This window comes from Physella acuta, unplaced genomic scaffold, assembly GCF_028476545.2.
Source record: "Physella acuta isolate Inbredline_101_S28 unplaced genomic scaffold, ASM2847654v3 ptg000076l, whole genome shotgun sequence".
In the NCBI taxonomy this organism is placed as follows: domain Eukaryota; kingdom Metazoa; phylum Mollusca; class Gastropoda; family Physidae; genus Physella; species Physella acuta.
This window is the reverse complement of record NW_026731596.1, coordinates 1,130,635-1,150,840: the sequence shown is the minus strand read 5'-3', so window position 1 is coordinate 1,150,840 and position 20,206 is coordinate 1,130,635. Positions and strand designations below refer to the sequence as shown.

At 40.4% G+C, this 20,206-nt stretch overlaps 1 protein-coding gene across 1 annotated transcript in view; it reads left to right on the top strand.

The window, feature by feature from the left end:
* LOC131953326 (uncharacterized) overlaps positions 1 to 16,585 on the top strand; it is a 30,118-nt gene extending 13,533 nt beyond the window's left edge. The window contains exon 4 of the mRNA XM_059316468.1: positions 14,784 to 16,585. Coding sequence (XP_059172451.1) covers positions 14,784 to 16,276 — 1,493 coding nt within the window. The 3' untranslated portion in view covers positions 16,277 to 16,585. The remainder of the gene's footprint in view (positions 1 to 14,783) is intronic.
* The last annotated feature ends 3,621 nt before the right edge of the window (positions 16,586 to 20,206 follow it).

Below are 20,206 nucleotides of genomic sequence, written 5' to 3'. Positions count from 1 at the left end.
AATACAGCAAACGGGCGTCTTGTTAAAAATATATCCGACAGAAAATTAGCCTTAGAACGCGTTAAACATTGAAATGGGAACACAATCTTCTTCGATAGAAGCCGCCATTTTATTGTACTAAAAAGTAAACACGTAATGTGACGTCACTATTCAGTCAAAATAAAACTATTGTTTTAAACTTTTAAAATTAATGTGGTTAATCTACCAATGAATCAATCAATAAATTAATTAACGTTTTTAAATAAATTTGTGATTTACAGTCTGTCTGAAAAGAAAAATTGTTCTCTACCTATATGCTATTTTACAGGTCTATACATATGGCAGATTCTCACCAGTAGTAAATCAGACAAACAAATAAATATTCAAACATGTAAACAAAGTTGAGTTTTAGTAGTATAGAGATACTTGTTTGAAAAATTTGTTTTAATAAAATAGTTATTGGTCAAAGCGCAACGTGCTTTACTAACGTTGATCGATATTAGTGCCACGCATAGAAATAACCAAAACTAAATATCCGAAACATTTAATATAACACTAGACTACCCGTCATCCTTTGGATAACTGTGGGTTTCGCGGGTCATCCATAAATAACAGCACGTCTGTCACTTATCGTAAAAAAAAAACCAGACCCCACATTTAAAAAGACGTCACACCTCAGACGTTTTTGTCTTTTAAAAAAACACCTGTTTCGGCTGAGCATGGGTCTGACCACACTATCGCTTCACATATTGAGGTCACATACAAGAGATCAACTCTACTTCTCCTGCCCAGTATCCCGCAAACTCAGACATGTTTTTGTCTTTTAAAAACACCTGTTTCGGCTGAGCATGGGTCTGACCACACTATCCCTTCATACGCTGACGTCACAGGTGACCTACTCAGCTCTACTTCACCTGCCCTGTGTCCCACCAAGACTTAGACATGATTTTATCGTTTTAAAACATTGATCTATGCCGAGCATGGGTCTTCATATGCCGAGGACATAGAAACAGGTGAATTCTACTTCACTTGCCCTGTCTCCCGCCGAGTCACGATAGGAATTGAAAAAAATATAATATTGACGTGATGTATCTCGAACGCTTACCACCCGCATGGTAACTATTATACTGTCATCTTTGCTAAGTGGGGACTTACGACTAAGTGCAGAATTAAGTCTATAATATACTGTAAAGTAAGAAACTTCAGTTACGCGAATAGGCCCTATTATTTCAAATTAAATTACATCCCAAATTAGCCTATTCCATACCTAAACAAACAAAGATTTATATTTAATAATTAAGGCCTGAAATAGTTGAATATATAGATTCTAGATCTAGATAGAGCTATATCTATATATATAAAGCAAAGTTGTCGGGTGCCCGATAGGGCACTTCCCGGCGCCGCAGGCGCGTCAAATTTGGCACGAAGGTGCCTAATGGCGATAGAACACGAGGGCCGGTGACGGTTCGGCAAAAAGTCTACGGAGCGGGGGTCAAAACTGACCTCGACTGACCGGCGCCTTATATGGGCTATATTACGAAAAAAAAATACCTCCGACGACCCCCCTTGAAATTTTGTGAGGTGGTAGGAGAACACCTTGGGGTGTCACAAAAAACTCGGCATATCTGGGAAAACTTCGTAAAGGGGTCAAAACTGACCAGTTGTATTTCCCTATATAATCTTTGTATTTTATGGGGAAAACAGAGGGTCATTTCAACGCAGACTTTAGGGTACTTAAGCTCAGTATATCTGGCTAATTTTTTGCATGCTCCTAGGTCAAAGGCTTGACCTTTAGGGAAAACTGTCGGTTACACTCAAAGCCCTCGACGAGGGCTAAAAAGTGACCGCGAGTGAAATTCTCTTTATATGAGCTCTATTACGAAAAAAAAATTCCTCCGACGACCCCCCTTGAAATTTTGTGAGGTAGTAGGAGAACACATTGGGGTGTCACAAAAAACTCGGCATGTCTGGGAAAACTTCGTAAAGGGGTCAAAACTGACCAGTTGTATTTCCCTATATAATCTTTGTATTTTATGGGAAAAACAGAGGGTCATTTCAACGCAGACTTTAGGGTACTTAAGCTCAGTATATCTGGCTAATTTTTTGCATGCTCCTAGGTCAATGGCTTGACCTTTAGGGAAAACTGTCGGTTACACTCAAAGCCCTCGACGAGGGCTAAAAAGTGACCGCGAGTGAAATTCTCTTTATATGAGCTCTATTACGAAAAAAAAATTCCTCCGACGACCCCCCTTGAAATTTTGTGAGGTGGTAGGAGAACACCTTGGGGTGTCACAAAAAACTCGGCATATCTGGGAAAACTTCGTAAAGGGGTCAAAACTGACCAGTTGTATTTCCCTATATAATCTTTGTATTTTATGGGAAAAACAGAGGGTCATTTCAACGCAGACTTTAGGATACTTAAGCTCAGTATATCTGGCTAATTTTTTGCATGCTCCTAGGTCAATGGCTTGACCTTTAGGGAAAACTGTCGGTTACACTCAAAGCCTTCGACGAGGGCTAAAAAGTGACCGCGAGTGAAATTCTCATTATATGAGCTCTATTACGAAAAAAAAATTCCTCCGACGACCCCCCTTGATATTTTGTGAGGTGGTAGAAGAACACCTTGGGGTGTCACAAAAAACTCGCCATGTCCGGGAAAAATCGGGAAATGGGTCAAAACTGACCAGTCGTATTTCCCTATATAATCTTTGTATTTTATGGGGAAAACAGAGGGTCATTTCAAAACGGATTTTATGGCACTTACGCTCTTTACATCTGGCTCAGTTTTGGCATGCTTATAGGTAAATGGCTTGACCTTTAGGGAAATCTGTCGGTTACACTCAAAGCCCTCGACGAGGGCTAAAAAGTGACCGCGAGTGAAATTCTCTTTATATGAGCTCTATTACGAAAAAAAAATACCTCCGACGACCCCCCTTGATATTTTGTGAGGTGGTAGGAGAACGCCTTGGGGTGTCACAAAAAACTCGCCATGTCCGGGAAAAATCGGGAAATGGGTCAAAACTGACCAGTCGTATTTCCCTATATAATCTTTGTATTTTATGGGGAAAACAGAGGGTCATTTCAAAACGGATTTTATGGCACTTACCCTCTTTACATCTGGCTCAGTTTTGGCATGCTTATAGGTAAATGGCTTGACCTTTAGGGAAAACTGTCGGTTACACTCAAAGCCCTCGACGAGGGCTAAAAATTGACCGCGAGTGAATTTCTCATTATATGAGCTCTATTACAAAAAAAAAATTCCTCCGACGACCCCCCTTGATATTTTGTGAGGTGGTAGAAGAACACCTTGGGGTGTCACAAAAAACTCGCCATGTCCGGGAAAAATCGGGAAATGGGTCAAAACTGACCAGTCGTATTTCCCTATATAATCTTTGTATTTTATGGGGAAAACAGAGGGTCATTTCAAAACGGATTTTATGGCACTTACGCTCTTTACATCTGGCTCAGTTTTGGCATGCTTATAGGTAAATGGCTTGACCTTTAGGGAAATCTGTCGGTTACACTCAAAGCCCTCGACGAGGGCTAAAAAGTGACCGCGAGTGAAATTCTCTTTATATGAGCTCTATTACGAAAAAAAAATTCCTCCGACGACCCCCCTTGATATTTTGTGAGGTGGTAGGAGAACGCCTTGGGGTGTCACAAAAAACTCGCCATGTCCGGGAAAAATCGGGAAATGGGTCAAAACTGACCAGTCGTATTTCCCTATATAATCTTTGTATTTTATGGGGAAAACAGAGGGTCATTTCAAAACGGATTTTATGGCACTTACCCTCTTTACATCTGGCTCAGTTTTGGCATGCTTATAGGTAAATGGCTTGACCTTTAGGGAAAACTGTCGGTTACACTCAAAGCCCTCGACGAGGGCTAAAAATTGACCGCGAGTGAATTTCTCATTATATGAGCTCTATTACGAAAAAAAAATTCCGACGACGACCCCCCTTGATATTTTGTGAGGTGGTAGAAGAACACCTTGGGGTGTCACAAAAAACTCGCCATGTCCGGGAAAAATCGGGAAATGGGTCAAAACTGACCAGTCGTATTTCCCTATATAATCTTTGTATTTTATGGGGAAAACAGAGGGTCATTTCAAAACGGATTTTATGGCACTTACGCTCTTTACATCTGGCTCAGTTTTGGCATGCTTATAGGTAAATGGCTTGACCTTTAGGGAAATCTGTCGGTTACACTCAAAGCCCTCGACGAGGGCTAAAAAGTGACCGCGAGTGAAATTCTCTTTATATGAGCTCTATTACGAAAAAAAAATTCCTCCGACGACCCCCCTTGATATTTTGTGAGGTGGTAGGAGAACGCCTTGGGGTGTCACAAAAAACTCGCCATGTCCGGGAAAAATCGGGAAATGGGTCAAAACTGACCAGTCGTATTTCTCTATATAATCTTTGTATTTTATGGGGAAAACAGAGGGTCATTTCAAAACGGATTTTATGGCACTTACCCTCTTTACATCTGGCTCAGTTTTGGCATGCTTATAGGTAAATGGCTTGACCTTTAGGGAAAACTGTCGGTTACACTCAAAGCCCTCGACGAGGGCTAAAAAGTGACCGCGAGTGAAATTCTCTTTATATGAGCTCTATTACGAAAAAAAAATTCCTCCGACGACCCCCCTTGAAATTTTGTGAGGTGGTAGGAGAACACATTGGGGTGCCACAAAAAACTCGGCATGTCTGGGAAAACTTCGTAAAGGGGTCAAAACTGACCAGTTGTATTTCCCTATATAATCTTTGTATTTTATGGGAAAAACAGAGGGTCATTTCAACGCAGACTTTATGGTACTTAAGCTCAGTATATCTGGCTAATTTTTTGCATGCTCCTAGGTCAATGGCTTGACCTTTAGGGAAAACTGTCGGTTACACTCAAAGCCCTCGACGAGGGCTAAAAAGTGACCGCGAGTGAAATTCTCTTTATATGAGCTCTATTACGAAAAAAAAATTCCTCCGACGACCCCCCTTGATATTTTGTGAGGTGGTAGGAGAACGCCTTGGGGTGTCACAAAAAACTCGCCATGTCCGGGAAAAATCGGGAAATGGGTCAAAACTGACCAGTCGTATTTCCCTATATAATCTTTGTATTTTATGGGGAAAACAGAGGGTCATTTCAAAACGGATTTTATGGCACTTACCCTCTTTACATCTGGCTCAGTTTTGGCATGCTTATAGGTAAATGGCTTGACCTTTAGGGAAAACTGTCGGTTACACTCAAAGCCCTCGACGAGGGCTAAAAAGTGACCGCGAGTGAAATTCTCATTATATGAGCTCTATTACGAAAAAAAAATTCCTCCGACGACCCCCCTTGATATTTTGTGAGGTGGTAGAAGAACACCTTGGGGTGTCACAAAAAACTCGCCATGTCCGGGAAAAATCGGGAAATGGGTCAAAACTGACCAGTCGTATTTCCCTATATAATCTTTGTATTTTATGGGGAAAACAGAGGGTCATTTCAAAACGGATTTTATGGCACTTACGCTCTTTACATCTGGCTCAGTTTTGGCATGCTTATAGGTAAATGGCTTGACCTTTAGTGAAATCTGTCGGTTACACTCAAAGCCCTCGACGAGGGCTAAAAAGTGACCGCGAGTGAAATTCTCTTTATATGAGCTCTATTACGAAAAAAAAATTCCTCCGACGACCCCCCTTGATATTTTGTGAGGTGGTAGGAGAACGCCTTGGGGTGTCACAAAAAACTCGCCATGTCCGGGAAAAATCGGGAAATGGGTCAAAACTGACCAGTCGTATTTCCCTATATAATCTTTGTATTTTATGGGGAAAACAGAGGGTCATTTCAAAACGGATTTTATGGCACTTACCCTCTTTACATCTGGCTCAGTTTTGGCATGCTTATAGGTAAATGGCTTGACCTTTAGGGAAAACTGTCGGTTACACTCAAAGCCCTCGACGAGGGCTAAAAAGTGACCGCGAGGGAAATTCTCTTTATATGAGCTCTATTACGAAAAAAAAATTCCTCCGACGACCCCCCTTGAAATTTTGTGAGGTGGTAGGAGAACACCTTGGGGTGTCACAAAAAACTCGGCATATCTGGGAAAACTTCGTAAAGGGGTCAAAACTGACCAGTTGTATTCCCCTATATAATCTTTGTATTTTATGGGAAAAACAGAGGGTCATTTCAACGCAGACTTTAGGGTACTTAAGCTCAGTATATCTGGCTAATTGTTTGCATGCTCCTAGGTCAATGGCTTGACATTTAGGGAAAACTGTCGGTTACACTCAAAGCCCTCGACGAGGGCTAAAAAGTGACCGCGAGTGAAATTCTCTTTATATGAGCTCTATTACGAAAAAAAATTTCCTCCGACGACCCCCCTTGATATTTTGTGAGGTGGTAGAAGAACACCTAGGGGTGTCACAAAAAACTCGGCATATCTGGGAAAACTTCGTAAAGCGGTCAAAACTGACCAGTTGTATTTCCCTATATAATCTTTGTATTTTATGGGAAAAACAGAGGGTCATTTCAACGCAGACTTTAGGGTACTTAAGCTCAGTATATCTGGCTAATTTTTTGCATGCTCCTAGGTCAATGGCTTGACATTTAGGGAAAACTGTCGGTTACACTCAAAGCCCTCGACGAGGGCTAAAAAGTGACCGCGAGTGAAATTCTCTTTATATGAGCTCTATTACGAAAAAAAATTTCCTCCGACGACCCCCCTTGATATTTTGTGAGGTGTTAGAAGAACACCTATGGGTGTCACAAAAAACTCGGCATATCTGGGAAAACTTCGTAAAAGGGTCAAAACTGACCCGTCGTATTTCCCTATATAATTTTTGTATTTTATGGGAAAAACAGGGACATTTTAACACAATTTTTAGGTTACTTAACGTCTGTACATCATGCTAAGTTTTTGCATACACTACTATAGATAACTAGGCCGTATGGAAAAACTGTTGGTCAGACTCAAAGCCCTCGACGAGGGCTAAAAGATGATCTTGAGTGAATTTCTCCTTATATGAGATATATATATAAATAAATTGACGAACGATCCCCTTAATATTATGTGACGTCGTAGACCGACCTTGGAGGGTAACAAAAAAACTCTATTCCCGTCGGAAACAGCCATTATAGTCGTTAAATATGTTCATATAAGATAATTTCTTATATAAGCAAACAATATAAGTAAACAATGACATTCGTCATACGTTCATTTTTCAAGGGAGGTAACGTTTTTAAAATTATTAGTTTTTCAAATAATTGTTTACTATTTTAAACAGAAACAGAAAATGACGAAGTATAGCATTTGTTTTGATACAAAATTAAGTTGTTAATCCAGTTACGTATCATAATTAATTAATTAATTTTAAAAGGCAATGTGACATAAATTATGAGATATACTATTCATGGAACCTGTGTAGATCTAATTCCATTTTAGTTATAGATTGCGCACTTTCCATTATTACTCTTAGAACGGAATTTTAACAACAAACACAACATTTTCTAAAGTTAGAAATTACTGTTTAAATTTAAGCACTCCACACCCAATCCATCGCAAAATAATTAAGTATTCAAATTCTCAAATGTTTTTTAAAAACCTAAGCGAAGCTAGGCAGTATGCCTAGTCTAGATTATAGATGTAGAATTTAATGTCTTGATGTAGGATTTACATTAAGTCTAGTTTTTCCGTAGCTCTAGATCTAGAACCTAGATAGATAAATCCAATGTATTCTCGAATTAGATGATCATTGAAGCTAAAAAGCAAAGATTTATATAAAATATTTTAGGACTAACATAGTTTAATAAAGAAGCTCACTGATTGATTGTGGTTTTTTAACTGTTTTTATTTTTAACTAATTAATTTTGGTTTGACCTAGATTCTAGAATTTAGATCTAGGATTGACTTTCTCTCCGTCCGACAGCTGATCTCTAGATCTAGAGAAGTTTATTGTATACTCAAATTAGAAGAATCGTTGAAAATTTATAATAGTGTTGGAACCTAATAAAAATAGCAAACGGGCGTATCGTTAAAGCTATAGCCGACAGAAAATTGGCTTTATAATGAATCAAACTTTTGAACGGGCAACACATTCTTCGATGGTAGCCGCCATTATTGTTATAAAAAGTAAATAAATCATGTGAAGTCACCATAAGTAAAGTCATTGTTCTGAAATTTTATAATTAATGTGGTTAATCTACCAATGAATATATCAATAAATTAATTAACGTCTTTAAATTAATTTGTGATCAACAGTTTGTTTAAAAAAAGAAAATTGTTCTTTACCTAATTACGTATTGTACAGCTCTACGCATAGTGCATATTCTCTCCTGTAACCAAACGGACAAACAAATACATATTCAAACATGTAAACAAACTTGAGTTTGAGTACTATATAGATAGATAGGATACCAATACCTATTAGAAAATTTAATACCAAATTATTAAAATTATTAGTCAACGTAATACCACCTTAAATGCCCACGCTGATTAAGTGACATGATTCCGTAAAATCCCGGCTATTCAATGGAATAAGTGTTTTTTTTAAACAAAACTTCATTTTTATTATTTTTAATATAAATTTCATAGCGTACGTGGATCTATGGATCTATATCCAATTTGAGTGAAGTAGCTAATTTCTTCAAATTCTCAAATAGAAAAATGTGGGAAGCAATTTTTACTGAAGATGACGTCGTTAGTATTGTGTATGATTTTCGACATTCAAATTTTAATTCTATTTTGTATCCTACAATCAATGACGCATTTAGTGTTGTGTACTGTCCGTAGTTGAAACTTTTAATTAATATTGATTTATATTAATATTTTTTATTTGTTCCGTTTGACGTCATTTTTTTGCACGTGATAGTGATGTCACAGCTATTAACACTTCTTCGGCTGCTGAATTAAAGATGTGTTTCTGCATTCGAAAATGCCTTTTTAAAATTTTCTGTCTTAAAAAAATATTTTGTACATTTAGTACATCCAACATATTATTTTCAACAAAAATCCGTATCTTTAAGTTATCCATATATTGCTGAAGATACTGATCTCATAGCGTCGGAAAATATTTGACCGACAGAGAGAGAGAGAGAGAGAGAGAAGTGCGCACATGGGCTTTTATGTATTAGGATTTATTTGGACACTGTATTCATGCAAGTAATATTTGCTATTCCCTTCTAGGCATGCAAGAGGAAATTCCTCTAAGCCATAACGATTCGAGGAAATTTCCTGCAGACGAATCGACCGAGGAACTTTCAGTGGCGAATGTTGGTGCAGTACGGAGCGTCTCCCTCCAAGAGGAAGAAATGTTCAACGAGAGTGCACACTATAGACCAGGTAGATGGTCAAACCGGCCCTCTGAAGCAGAGACCCGTAGTAGCGCGATCTCCTCGCCGGTCAGAGAGAGGAAAGCTCAGAATAGATCGCGGTCTGATGAAGAGAGGAATAGATACATCAAAGACACGGTAGATAGTCGTAAAGGCAGAACGACACCTGAGTATAGAGACAACGGATATAAAGAGCGTTGCTCCAATAAATACCAAGATGAAAGAGGCTCCAACCGACACTCGGCTAGCGAGGATCAGAGGCGTCGGTTAATTCACTCCGATAGCCAGGACTTACAGCAAGCGAGGTCTCGCAATGAAAGACAGCAACAGAGACCGAACTCTGAGACCTGCGTCAAGAAACGGATAGCCACACCAACGGATCAGGATGATAGATTGGCTTACAGACGAGGAGAGAACTGCCGGGGAAAGTGTTCGCGTGATGAGACGCCCCCGTCCAGCTCGCCTGTCTTCTACGACGCTAATTCAACCAGCGGATCATCCAAGTGTAAGGAGTCATCAAGACCGGTCTCTTCAGGGGAGGAAAGCGACGACAATGCAGAACGCGGATCTAGAAGAAGTCGGTACGACGAAGATTCCCGCGGATCTTGCTCTGGGTATCACAGTCAGCCCAAACAACATACAAGCGATCGCGACATCAGTTCCAAGCCTCAAAACTACATCGAGGATGCCCAGAGATATTGTATGGAACGTAAAAAATGTCAAGCCGCCTGTGAAGCGCAATGCAACCGGGAATTCTTTCGGAGTAAAACTGTCATCCCTCCATGGCAGACCAGAGGACCTGCAAACATGAGCAGATGTTACGGTCAGATGGAAGACCCTAGCCACTTGGCCGATAGACAGTGCTACCCTAGCAGAAAGTATGAGCAGAGCGGTACAGGACCAATGGATTATCAACAGAGAGTTGATTGCGTGGGGAGTTCTAATAATTATGAGGCCGTTGGACCTTCATCCGTCAACAATTGTTTTCCGATGACTAGCATGCCGTCACGCCCCCCGACTGACTATCTTAGCTGCTTTCAAAATACGTCGCAGCCGTCGTACGTGCAGCCACAGGGCAACTGTGTGTATCCAAATTATGAAATGCCAGTCAGCTACAACAACCAGCCTTTCGCCATGCCGAGCATGTATGGCAACCAGCCCGTCGGTATGCCGTGTAACTGTGTTAACCAGCCAGTAGCCCCGCCCTTGTTCAATAGTTGCCCAAAGGTCGACATCCAAAGCCAGTCTTGCCCTCCCATGCAAGTGGCAGGATTTTACAAGGATAACTGCCATGACGGGAACTCGTGGAACGAGAACCAAATCAGCCAGGGCTGTATGCCAGGATACCCACAGGACCGGCGCGTGCCCCGGGCCTGGTTCAGGCAGCAACATAATGATGACTCGGACAAAAGATAACACATCGTCAAAACAGTACAACTGTAGACCAACCCTTTGTCAAGTGGGTGCAATCTACAGCCTTGTAAACCAACCCTTTGTCAAGTGGGTACAATCTACAGCCTTGTAAACCAACCCTTTGTCAACGAAGGAAAAGCCTGCAGTCCCCGAAACTAATTCCGTATCACTTGACAAAAACCTGCAGTGTTGCACACAAAGACTTTTTCACATAAGCCTCGGCCAACACAAACAATGTGCTAGTATGTGCAAGTAAACAAAAATCTTATCGTAAAGACATAGTTACATCTGGTAATAATAAACTCATCTTATACTGATTTAGCGTGATTTTGTGTACAAATGCATTTAAAATGATGAAACTTTAGAAAGAGTCTGAGCAATGTTTGTGGGCCGTATCTTTACCTTGTATGAAAATTGAAACAAACAAAAACTCATAATCTGCGTATAAAATGTATATATTTTAACAGGCAGTACTCGTGTTAACCCCCTCCCCCCCAGATCAACAGGTACAAATTAAATAGACTGCGGTCAACCAATATTGACGTTTCACTTTTTCAACTTCACAGAGAGTCTTAGCTCTATCCCCAAATATTACTTAAACTATAGTCTTCCAACCATCCATAAAAAATGTGTGTTGGTTCGTCCTAAAACAGTGATTTCTATCTAAAATGTAACTGAGATTTGCCAACATTGGGTATAGCAGTGGCTTCGATAAGTCGGATGTCACCCTGTACGGTTCCTTATTGCGCCCGCCCCTCCAAATAACATTTTGCGCCCCGGTCCTTCCCGTGTTCGCTATGGCGCCTACGTTCGTTTAAGTAAGTGCAAAGGACTATGAATAAGTTGGGGTACTATAGTCGTTTACTAAGCTGAAACAAGCGGTTCCGCCGGCGCCCCACATGGTGCGATTCGGCACCCCGTGATAGACTATGAGCACTTTGCGTTTATGTTTGCGTTTGTGTTTTCTTTGTGTTTGGGATGGGTTTGCGTTTGGGGTTGTGTTTGCGCTTTGATTTGGTTTGTTTTCGTTTTGATTTGCTTTTTTGTTTGTTTTTGTTTTCTTTGTGTTTGAGTTTGTGGTTAGGTTTCGGTTTGTGTTTGCGTTTGTTTATTCGTTTTGGTTGGTTGCGGTTAGGGTGGGCGATGCCGGGTATCTGCTGATTACTAAACACACATGTCATGGTCCTTTACAAATAGGTGTTCACAGAGGCCAGTGCAGGGCCTGGTCGTGACGGTTAGTTATGTAAAATTGTAAAGGTTATGGAACTTTAAGTAAAATCTGGCTATATTAATTTTTTTTATACATGTTTAAATTCTTAATTAAAAAAAATAGAATCGAGTAAAAAAAAATGAATTGCGCACCAAATAAAGGTAAATATTTTGTGCAATGAAACGGGAGTGATCTCCCATAAACTTTCTCTAATATTCTTATACTAGCCGTCCCGGCCAGGCCCTGCTCTGGCTTCTGTGAAAAACCTTTTTGTTAAAGACCATTACCTATGTGTTTAGTAATCATCATAAACCCGGCATTGCCCACCCAAACCACAACCAACCAAAACCAAAACAACAAAACGCAAACATAACGCTAACACAATTACAAATACACACGAAAACAAAAACCTAACAACAAACTCAACCACAACCACAAACACCAATACGAACACAAAGAAAAAAACAAACGAAAAAGCAAACGAAAACAAACCAAATCCAAACGCAAAACCAACCACAAACACAAACAGAAACCCAAAGAAAAAAACACAAACGAAAAAGCAAACGAAAACAAACCAAATCCAAACGCAAAACCAACCACAAACACAAATACAAACCCAAAGAAAAAAACACAAACGAAAACGAAAAAAGAACGAACAAAACCAAATCAAAACTCAACCACTAACGCAAACCATACCTAAACACAAAGAAAACACAAACGCGAACATAAACGCAAAGTGCTCACAGTCTAGCCCGGGGCAGAATCGCCTGTTTCAGCTTAATAAATGACTATAGTACCCCAACTTATTCATAGTCTTTTGCACTCATTTAAACGAACGTAGGTGCCAAACCAAACCAAATGAACAATTATAATACTCCAAGCTTATCCGTAAAATACCTACAACATTTGCACTTGATCAATCCCCGCTAATTATGTAATTATTTTTTCCCAACACCAAAACAAAGTAATAAAAAGTAAATTCTTTTCCACTAATCCAATGTTTTATAAAGGGAAGTAATTGTGTTTTCCTAATTCATCAAAGGGAAGTAAGTGCTAAAGGACTCAATATAAATAATTTTCAGACATAATTAGAATTTTTGTAAAAGATGATAATTTTTTAAAATTGTGTTTAATGAACATGCCGACAATTATTACTATCAGTTTGAAAAATGAAAATTATTTCCCAACACTTTCAATAATAATTTTTTAACTCATAAATTTAGACTATGAGCACGATAATAATCTAACACTTAAATCCAGGGAAGTATGTCAACGACAAACTTATTACATGTTACATCAGAATTGAGCTTTATATATTAGATTTAAAAAAAAACAGGGAATGGGAACTCGGGATATAGACATGATTTTTAATCCATTTTAAATACTTTTTAAAATAGAATAAAATCTCGTAGAAAAATAATTGCGCACAAGTGAACGCCAAATAAAATGTGCATAATAGTGCGAAATATTATTAGTACTTTATAAATTTACATTAGATTTTGAGAAATCGGAAATAGCGTAAATTAGTACTCCCGCAACGGAAATTAATCAAAATTTGACAGAAGGTAGAAAATTAGTTCTTTTACTTACATTTGAAATTTCATTTATCTATCTGAAATAGTTCTCAAATTATAGGCTTTTGAAAAATTCAAAGTAAAAAAAGTACCACTTCCAGTTATCGGAAATCGCTCAAAAGTTGATAGGGATCTACGATTTTGATAAAATACTTATATATGAAATATCATCAACCTAGCTGTAACGGTACTCAAGTTATCGTGTTTACAGACACACACACACAGACACACACACAGACGCACAGAGACATACACACAGAGATGCGGACAAGATTGCAAAATTATATTTTTATGTATTAGCGAGGTGTAAAATATCGAGATTTGCAAAAATCTCGATTTTTTAAACACGATTACAAGACTTTCTCTATACTTCGTATATACGAGAAATTAAAAAAGAACGGAAAATTTAAAGTAATTAAACATCTGATCAGTTCTGTAGCAGTGATATTTTTGAGGAATCGGAATTCCTTTAAGTACTTTTCCTGGTCAACGGAAATCACTTAAATTTGTCAAAAGCAAGAAATAAGATCTATTACCTATTTATAAAAAAAATTCACATCTAATTGAAACGGTAGTTATGTTATTTGTATTTTAGAAACCCGAAATAGATTAAAGTACCACTTTCGGAGGTAATTCCAAATTTCGACAGTACTCCAAGTATACGATTTTATACTAATATATGAATTTTAGCCTACCCAACTGAAACAGTATCTAAGTTATCGTATTCCCGAGGATATTGTGCGACATACCACTACCAGTTACCGGAAATTGTTCAAAAAGAACCTTTCCATAAAATCTAATACTTATATTGAAATTTCGTTTACCTAATTTTCGGTTTAAGGAAATCACTGAAAAGTTGAAATAAAACTACACATTTGATATAAAACTTGTATAGGAAATTTGGTAACACAACTGAGACGGTACTCAAGTTATCTTGTTTAGAGTAACACACATAGATTGACAAAATGAAAAAAAAAAGATTTTCAGACTCAGGAACATTAAAAAGTGTCATAATTTTTCAAAACATCTATTGAGACTTTTCGAAAAATTATAATACAGCTTTTACAGTCCGTAAAATATAGTAGGGAGGTAAAAAACGTCGAAAACTGTCGAAGTATCTGTTAATTTCTCAGCACGATAACAACACTTTCTCTACACTTCGTATTCGAGAAAGTAAAAAATATAATGGTAAAGTGAGTTCTATTCACCAATTTATTTTAAGGGTCGTATCAAAATATGACAGTTGGCAAGTCGTGTTATGTAGCTAGCTCGATGACCTAACCTTTTCGCCTCGTCCACTTCACCAGGTAAACCCAACCTTAAGAAATCCTCAAAGAATGGAACACGTACAAGCAAAGAAGATAAAGATCGAATTGTTAGTGCTGTTGGTGGCAAGCCTACAGGGTCCCGCATCGATGAAGAGGATGAGGGTGATGTGAAAGTGGACTCACCTTCCCAGCTCTCACCTGACACTGACAGCGAGAAAGCTGTTTCATCAGCAGATTCTGATCGAAGCCCGTCCAGGAAATCTAGGAAAAAAGCAGGAACTTCAGACGAAGAGGAGGCGACGGAAAGTGCAAAAGGACCACGGTTAAAGAAGAAAAAGAAAAAGAAGACAAAGAAGGCAAGTCGGATTAAGAAAGACAGGAAGCGTCACGAAAGTGAAGCAGACGTTGATTCAACAGGTAATGATGAAGACTCTGCTAATGAAACCACTGCTGTAGGAGAAAATAAACATGCGCTTTCGTCATTAGATTCTGACAGCGAGCCAGATAAACGTAGTAAAAAACCAGTGGCGTCAGAGGACGAAGAAGACGCGGAAGATAGTGAAAAAAAAGCAAAACACGATAAGAAATCTCAAAAGCTGAGAAAGTCACAGAAGAAACCCAAGATAAAGAAAGAGAAGAAGCCTACTAAAAATGAAGGTGGGGACGGAAAAATGAACCGTCGGAGCAAAAAGGCACAAGAAAGTGATGAAGTGTCAGATAGCGAATTGCCCACTTCAGAAAGTGTAAGTAAAGTGTCAGGTTCTGCATCTAAAGTTGGTAGGAAGAAAAAAACACGAGCAGTGGCACATTCGGAAGATGAGGATTCTGAAGAAAATAGCCCCAGTCCTCCGCGAAGTAGAAAAGCAAAAGCTAGTTCTCCTGATGAAGAAAGCTCTGAAGTGGAAAGCACACCAAAGCGTAAAAGTAAAAGCAAACACGCAGTTTGTGAGTCCACTTGTATGTGTGAAAATAGCTGCATACCCAAATGCTGTTGCCGCGTCGTAAAGTTTGCCCATTGTGATGAACGGGCATGTTGTTCAAAGCGCCACACACGTACACGTTCCCCAGAGTCATCTTCTGACGAGGAGGAAGAGAGATCGGAAAGAAAAAAACGTCAAAAGCGAAATCGACAACTGACCGAGAGTTCAGAAAGCGATAGCGAAGAAGAGCGTAGCCGACCTCGAACACAGCGCAATACCTCAAAGAAGGAGCGGAGAACACGAAACTCATCCTCCGAGCGGGACAGAGGTGTGATGGTGCCTGTGGTAGGTTCAACCAGCATGTACCCTTACCCGACTCAAGCAATGGGCGGCTTCTCGCACTGCACACCTGTACCAGCCGAGGCGGGCACGAGTTCTATTTTCGTTTACGTTAACGAATCAGATTGCGAAGACCCCGAGACTCTTCAGAGGGTGCTGGGGGAGAAGATCAAGAAGGGGACGGCCACACAGAGTCAAGCCAACCCATGCCAGTACATGACATGCGATCCTGCATGCTATGTGGCTGATCCGGCATATTACTATAATTGTTGACAGAGTGGCCCTATTAGGTTTTGTTCAAGTTCTGAACTAAAAGCTTTTGTTCAGTTTATCTACGAGCTGAGGTATCATCGTTCGCCTAAAGTCTTGATGTCTGCTGTGTTGTCATGACAAATGTGTTATGACAGCTATGTTGGTATATAACACGAATTGGCACGTCCGTATTATTAACAGCAGCTAAATTCTTGCAATCGACTGTACCATCACCAAAGTTGACCTGATATATGTAGTAACATCAGTCGCAGTGCCCCTGCTAGTCTGGCAAAACAAACATAAAATATATAATACACGAACATGCTCAGTACATGCCTGCGACTTTTTAAATGGTTTTCTCCTTCGTTTTGAGAGGCTGTTTGTTTAGTCCACATGTCTGTCTGTCTGTGGATTTGTTGTTGAATCTTGCAACGATTTTGCTATTCATTTACAAATAAATTGGTTTCTAACGTAAGAATAAATATATAAATAAATAAATAAGTAAATAAATAAATAAATAAATAGATAGATAGATAGATAGATAGATAGATAGATAGATAGATAGATAGATAGATAGATAGATAGATAGATAGATAGATAGATAGATAGATAGATAGATAGATAGATAGATAGATAGATAGATAGATAGATAGATAGATAGATAGATAGATAGATAGATAGATAGATAGATAGATAGATAGATAGATAGATAGATAGATAGATAGATAGATAGATAGATAGATAGATAGATAGATAGATAGATAGATAGATAGATAGATAGATAGATAGATAGATAGATAGATAGATAGATAGATAGATAGATAGATAGATAGATAGATAGATAGATAGATAGATAGATAGATAGATAGATAGATAGTTTCCTTTCCAACCTGACGGTCTATGAGGCAAGTGAAGTAGAGTTCACTTGTTTACTGTAACCTTGGCTTTGAATATATTTAACTAGCTCAGGGGAAGCAACAATTCAAACAACTATCACAAGGGAAGTAATGATTAAAATATATTTAACTCACACAAGGGAAGTAATGATTAAAATATATTTAACTAACTCAGGGGAAGTAACAATTCAAACAACTATCACAAGGGAAGTAATGATTAAAATATATTTAACTCACACAAGGGAAGTAATGATTAAAATATATTTAACTAACTCAGGGGAAGAAATAATTCAAGCAACTGTCAAACGGGAAGTAATGATTAAAATATATTTAACTCAGGGGAAGAAATAATTCAAACAACTGTCACAACGGAAGTAATGACTAAAACATTTTAGTCTAACTTTGATAAAAACCATTCACCATTTTTCTTCGTTGTTAAATGTATTTTTCGATGTGATTTCCTCCAACAATAAAGTAAGTATCATGTACCAGCACGTCATGCTGTACATGATGTAGTTCTAGTGACCATCAGGGGCGTTTCCACATCTGATGTAGTTCTAGTGACCCTCAGGGGCGTTTCCACATCTGATGTAGTTCTAGTGACCCTCAGGGGCGTTTCCACATCTGATGTAGTTCTAGTGACCCTCAGGGGCGTTTCCACATCTGATGTAGTTCTAGTGACCCTCAGGGGCGTTTCCACATCTGATGTAGTTCTAGTGACCCTGCTGTTTGTCATCTAAACATCCGGCTGTCAATAACGAAGGCAAGGCGGATGGTGTTTCTCGTGATTGATATAGCCTTGATAAGGTGGAATGGGTAATATAAAGGTAGAATACACCCCGTTGTAAACAGAATGCTACGGCAAATAGATTTAGTATCTAATACAAAGTCAACATTTTGGAAAGTTCATCTAAATATTAACTGCTTTGCAGTTTGTTTACAGTTGGCGAAAAGCTTAGGAAGAAAATCAAACAAGTTGATTTCTGGTGGGGGATATCTCTTCCAACATTAAAATTATTTAAAACGGAGAAGAAGAAAAGACAATTTTTAAAAATGTTTTTGGTGTGAGAGAATGTCCTACCCCTTGCACGTGTGTGATAGGATAGAGCACTCTCCCAAGGTCGATGACGTGCTACACTGCCCCAAGGTCGATGACATGCTACACTGTCCCAAGGTCGATGACATGCTACACTGCCCCAAGGTCGATGACATGCTACAGTGCACTGTCCCAAGGTCGATGACATGCTACACTGCCCCAAGGTCGATGACATGCTACACTGTCCCAAGGTCGATGACATGCTACACTGCACTGCCCCAAGGTCGATGACATGCTACACTGCACTGCCCCAAGGTCGAGGACATGCTACACTGCCCCAAGGTCGATGACATGCTACACTGCCCCAAGGTCGATGACATGCTACACTGCACTGCCCCAAGGTCGATGACATGCTACACTGCACTGCCCCAAGGTCGATGACATGCTACACTGCCCCAAGGTCGATGACATGCTACACTGCACTGCCCCAAGGTCGATGACATGCTACACTGCCCCAAGGTCGATGACAGGCTACACTGCACTGCCCCAAGGTCGATGATGTGCTACACTGTCCCAAGGTCGTTGACATGCTACACTTCCCCAAGGTCCATGACATGCTACACTGCCCCAAGGTCGATGACATGCTACACTGCCCCAAGGTCGATGACATGCTACACTGCACTGCCCCAAGGTCGATGACATGCTACACTGCCCCAAGGTCGATGACATGCTACACTGCCCCAAGGTCGATGACATGCTACACTGCCCCAAGGTCGATGACATGCTACACTGCCCCAAGGTCGATGACGTGCTACACTGCCCCAAGGTCGTTGACAAGCTACACTGCCCCAAGGTCGATGACATGCTACACTGCCCCAAGGTCGTTGACATGCTACACAGTCCCAAGGTCGATGACATGCTACACTGCCCCAAGGTCGATGACATGCTACACTGCACTGCCCCAAGGTCGGTGACATGCTACACTGTCCCAAGGTCGATGACATGGTACACTGCACTGCCCCAAGGTCGATGACGTGCTACACTGCACTGCCCCAAGGTCGGTGACATGCTACACTGCCCCAAGGTCGATGACATGCTACACTGCACTGCCCCAAGGTCGATGACATTCTACACTGCCCACAAGGTCGTTGACATGCTACACTGTCCCAAGGTCGATGACATGCTACACTATCCCAAGGTCGATGACATGCTACACTGCACTGCCCACAAGGTCGTTGACATGCTACACTGTCCCAAGGTCGATGACATGCTACACTGCACTGCCCCAAGGTTGATGACATGCTACACTGCACTGCCCCAAGGTCGATGATGTGCTACACTGTCCAAAGGTCGATGACATGCTACACTGCACCAAGGTTGATGACATGTTACACTGCACTGCCCCAAGGTCGATGAAGTGCTACACTGCCCCAAGGTCGATGACGTGCTACACTGCCCCAAGGTCGATGACATGCTACACTGTCCCAAGGTTGGTGACATGCTACACTGCCCCAAGGTCGATGACATTCTACACTGCCCACAAGGTTGATGACATGCTACACTGCACTGCCCCAAGGTCGATGACATGCTACCTTGCCCCAAGGTCGTTGACATGCTACACTGCCCCAAGGTCGATGACATGCTACACTGCACTGCCCCAAGGTCGATGACATGCTACACTGCCCCAAGGTCGATGACATGCTACACTGTCCCAAGGTCGATGACGTGCTACACTGCCCCAAGGTCGATGACATGCTACACTGCCCCAAGGTCGATGACATGCTACACTGCCCCAAGGTCGATGACATGCTACACTGCACTGCCCCAAGGTCGATGACATGCTACCTTGCCCCAAGGTCGTTGACATGCTACACTGCCCCAAGGTCGATGACATGCTACACTGCCCCAAGGTCGATGACATGCTACACTGCCCCAAGGTCGATGACATGCTACACTGTCCCAAGGTCGATGACGTGCTACACTGCCCCAAGGTCGTTGACATGCTACACTGCCCCAAGG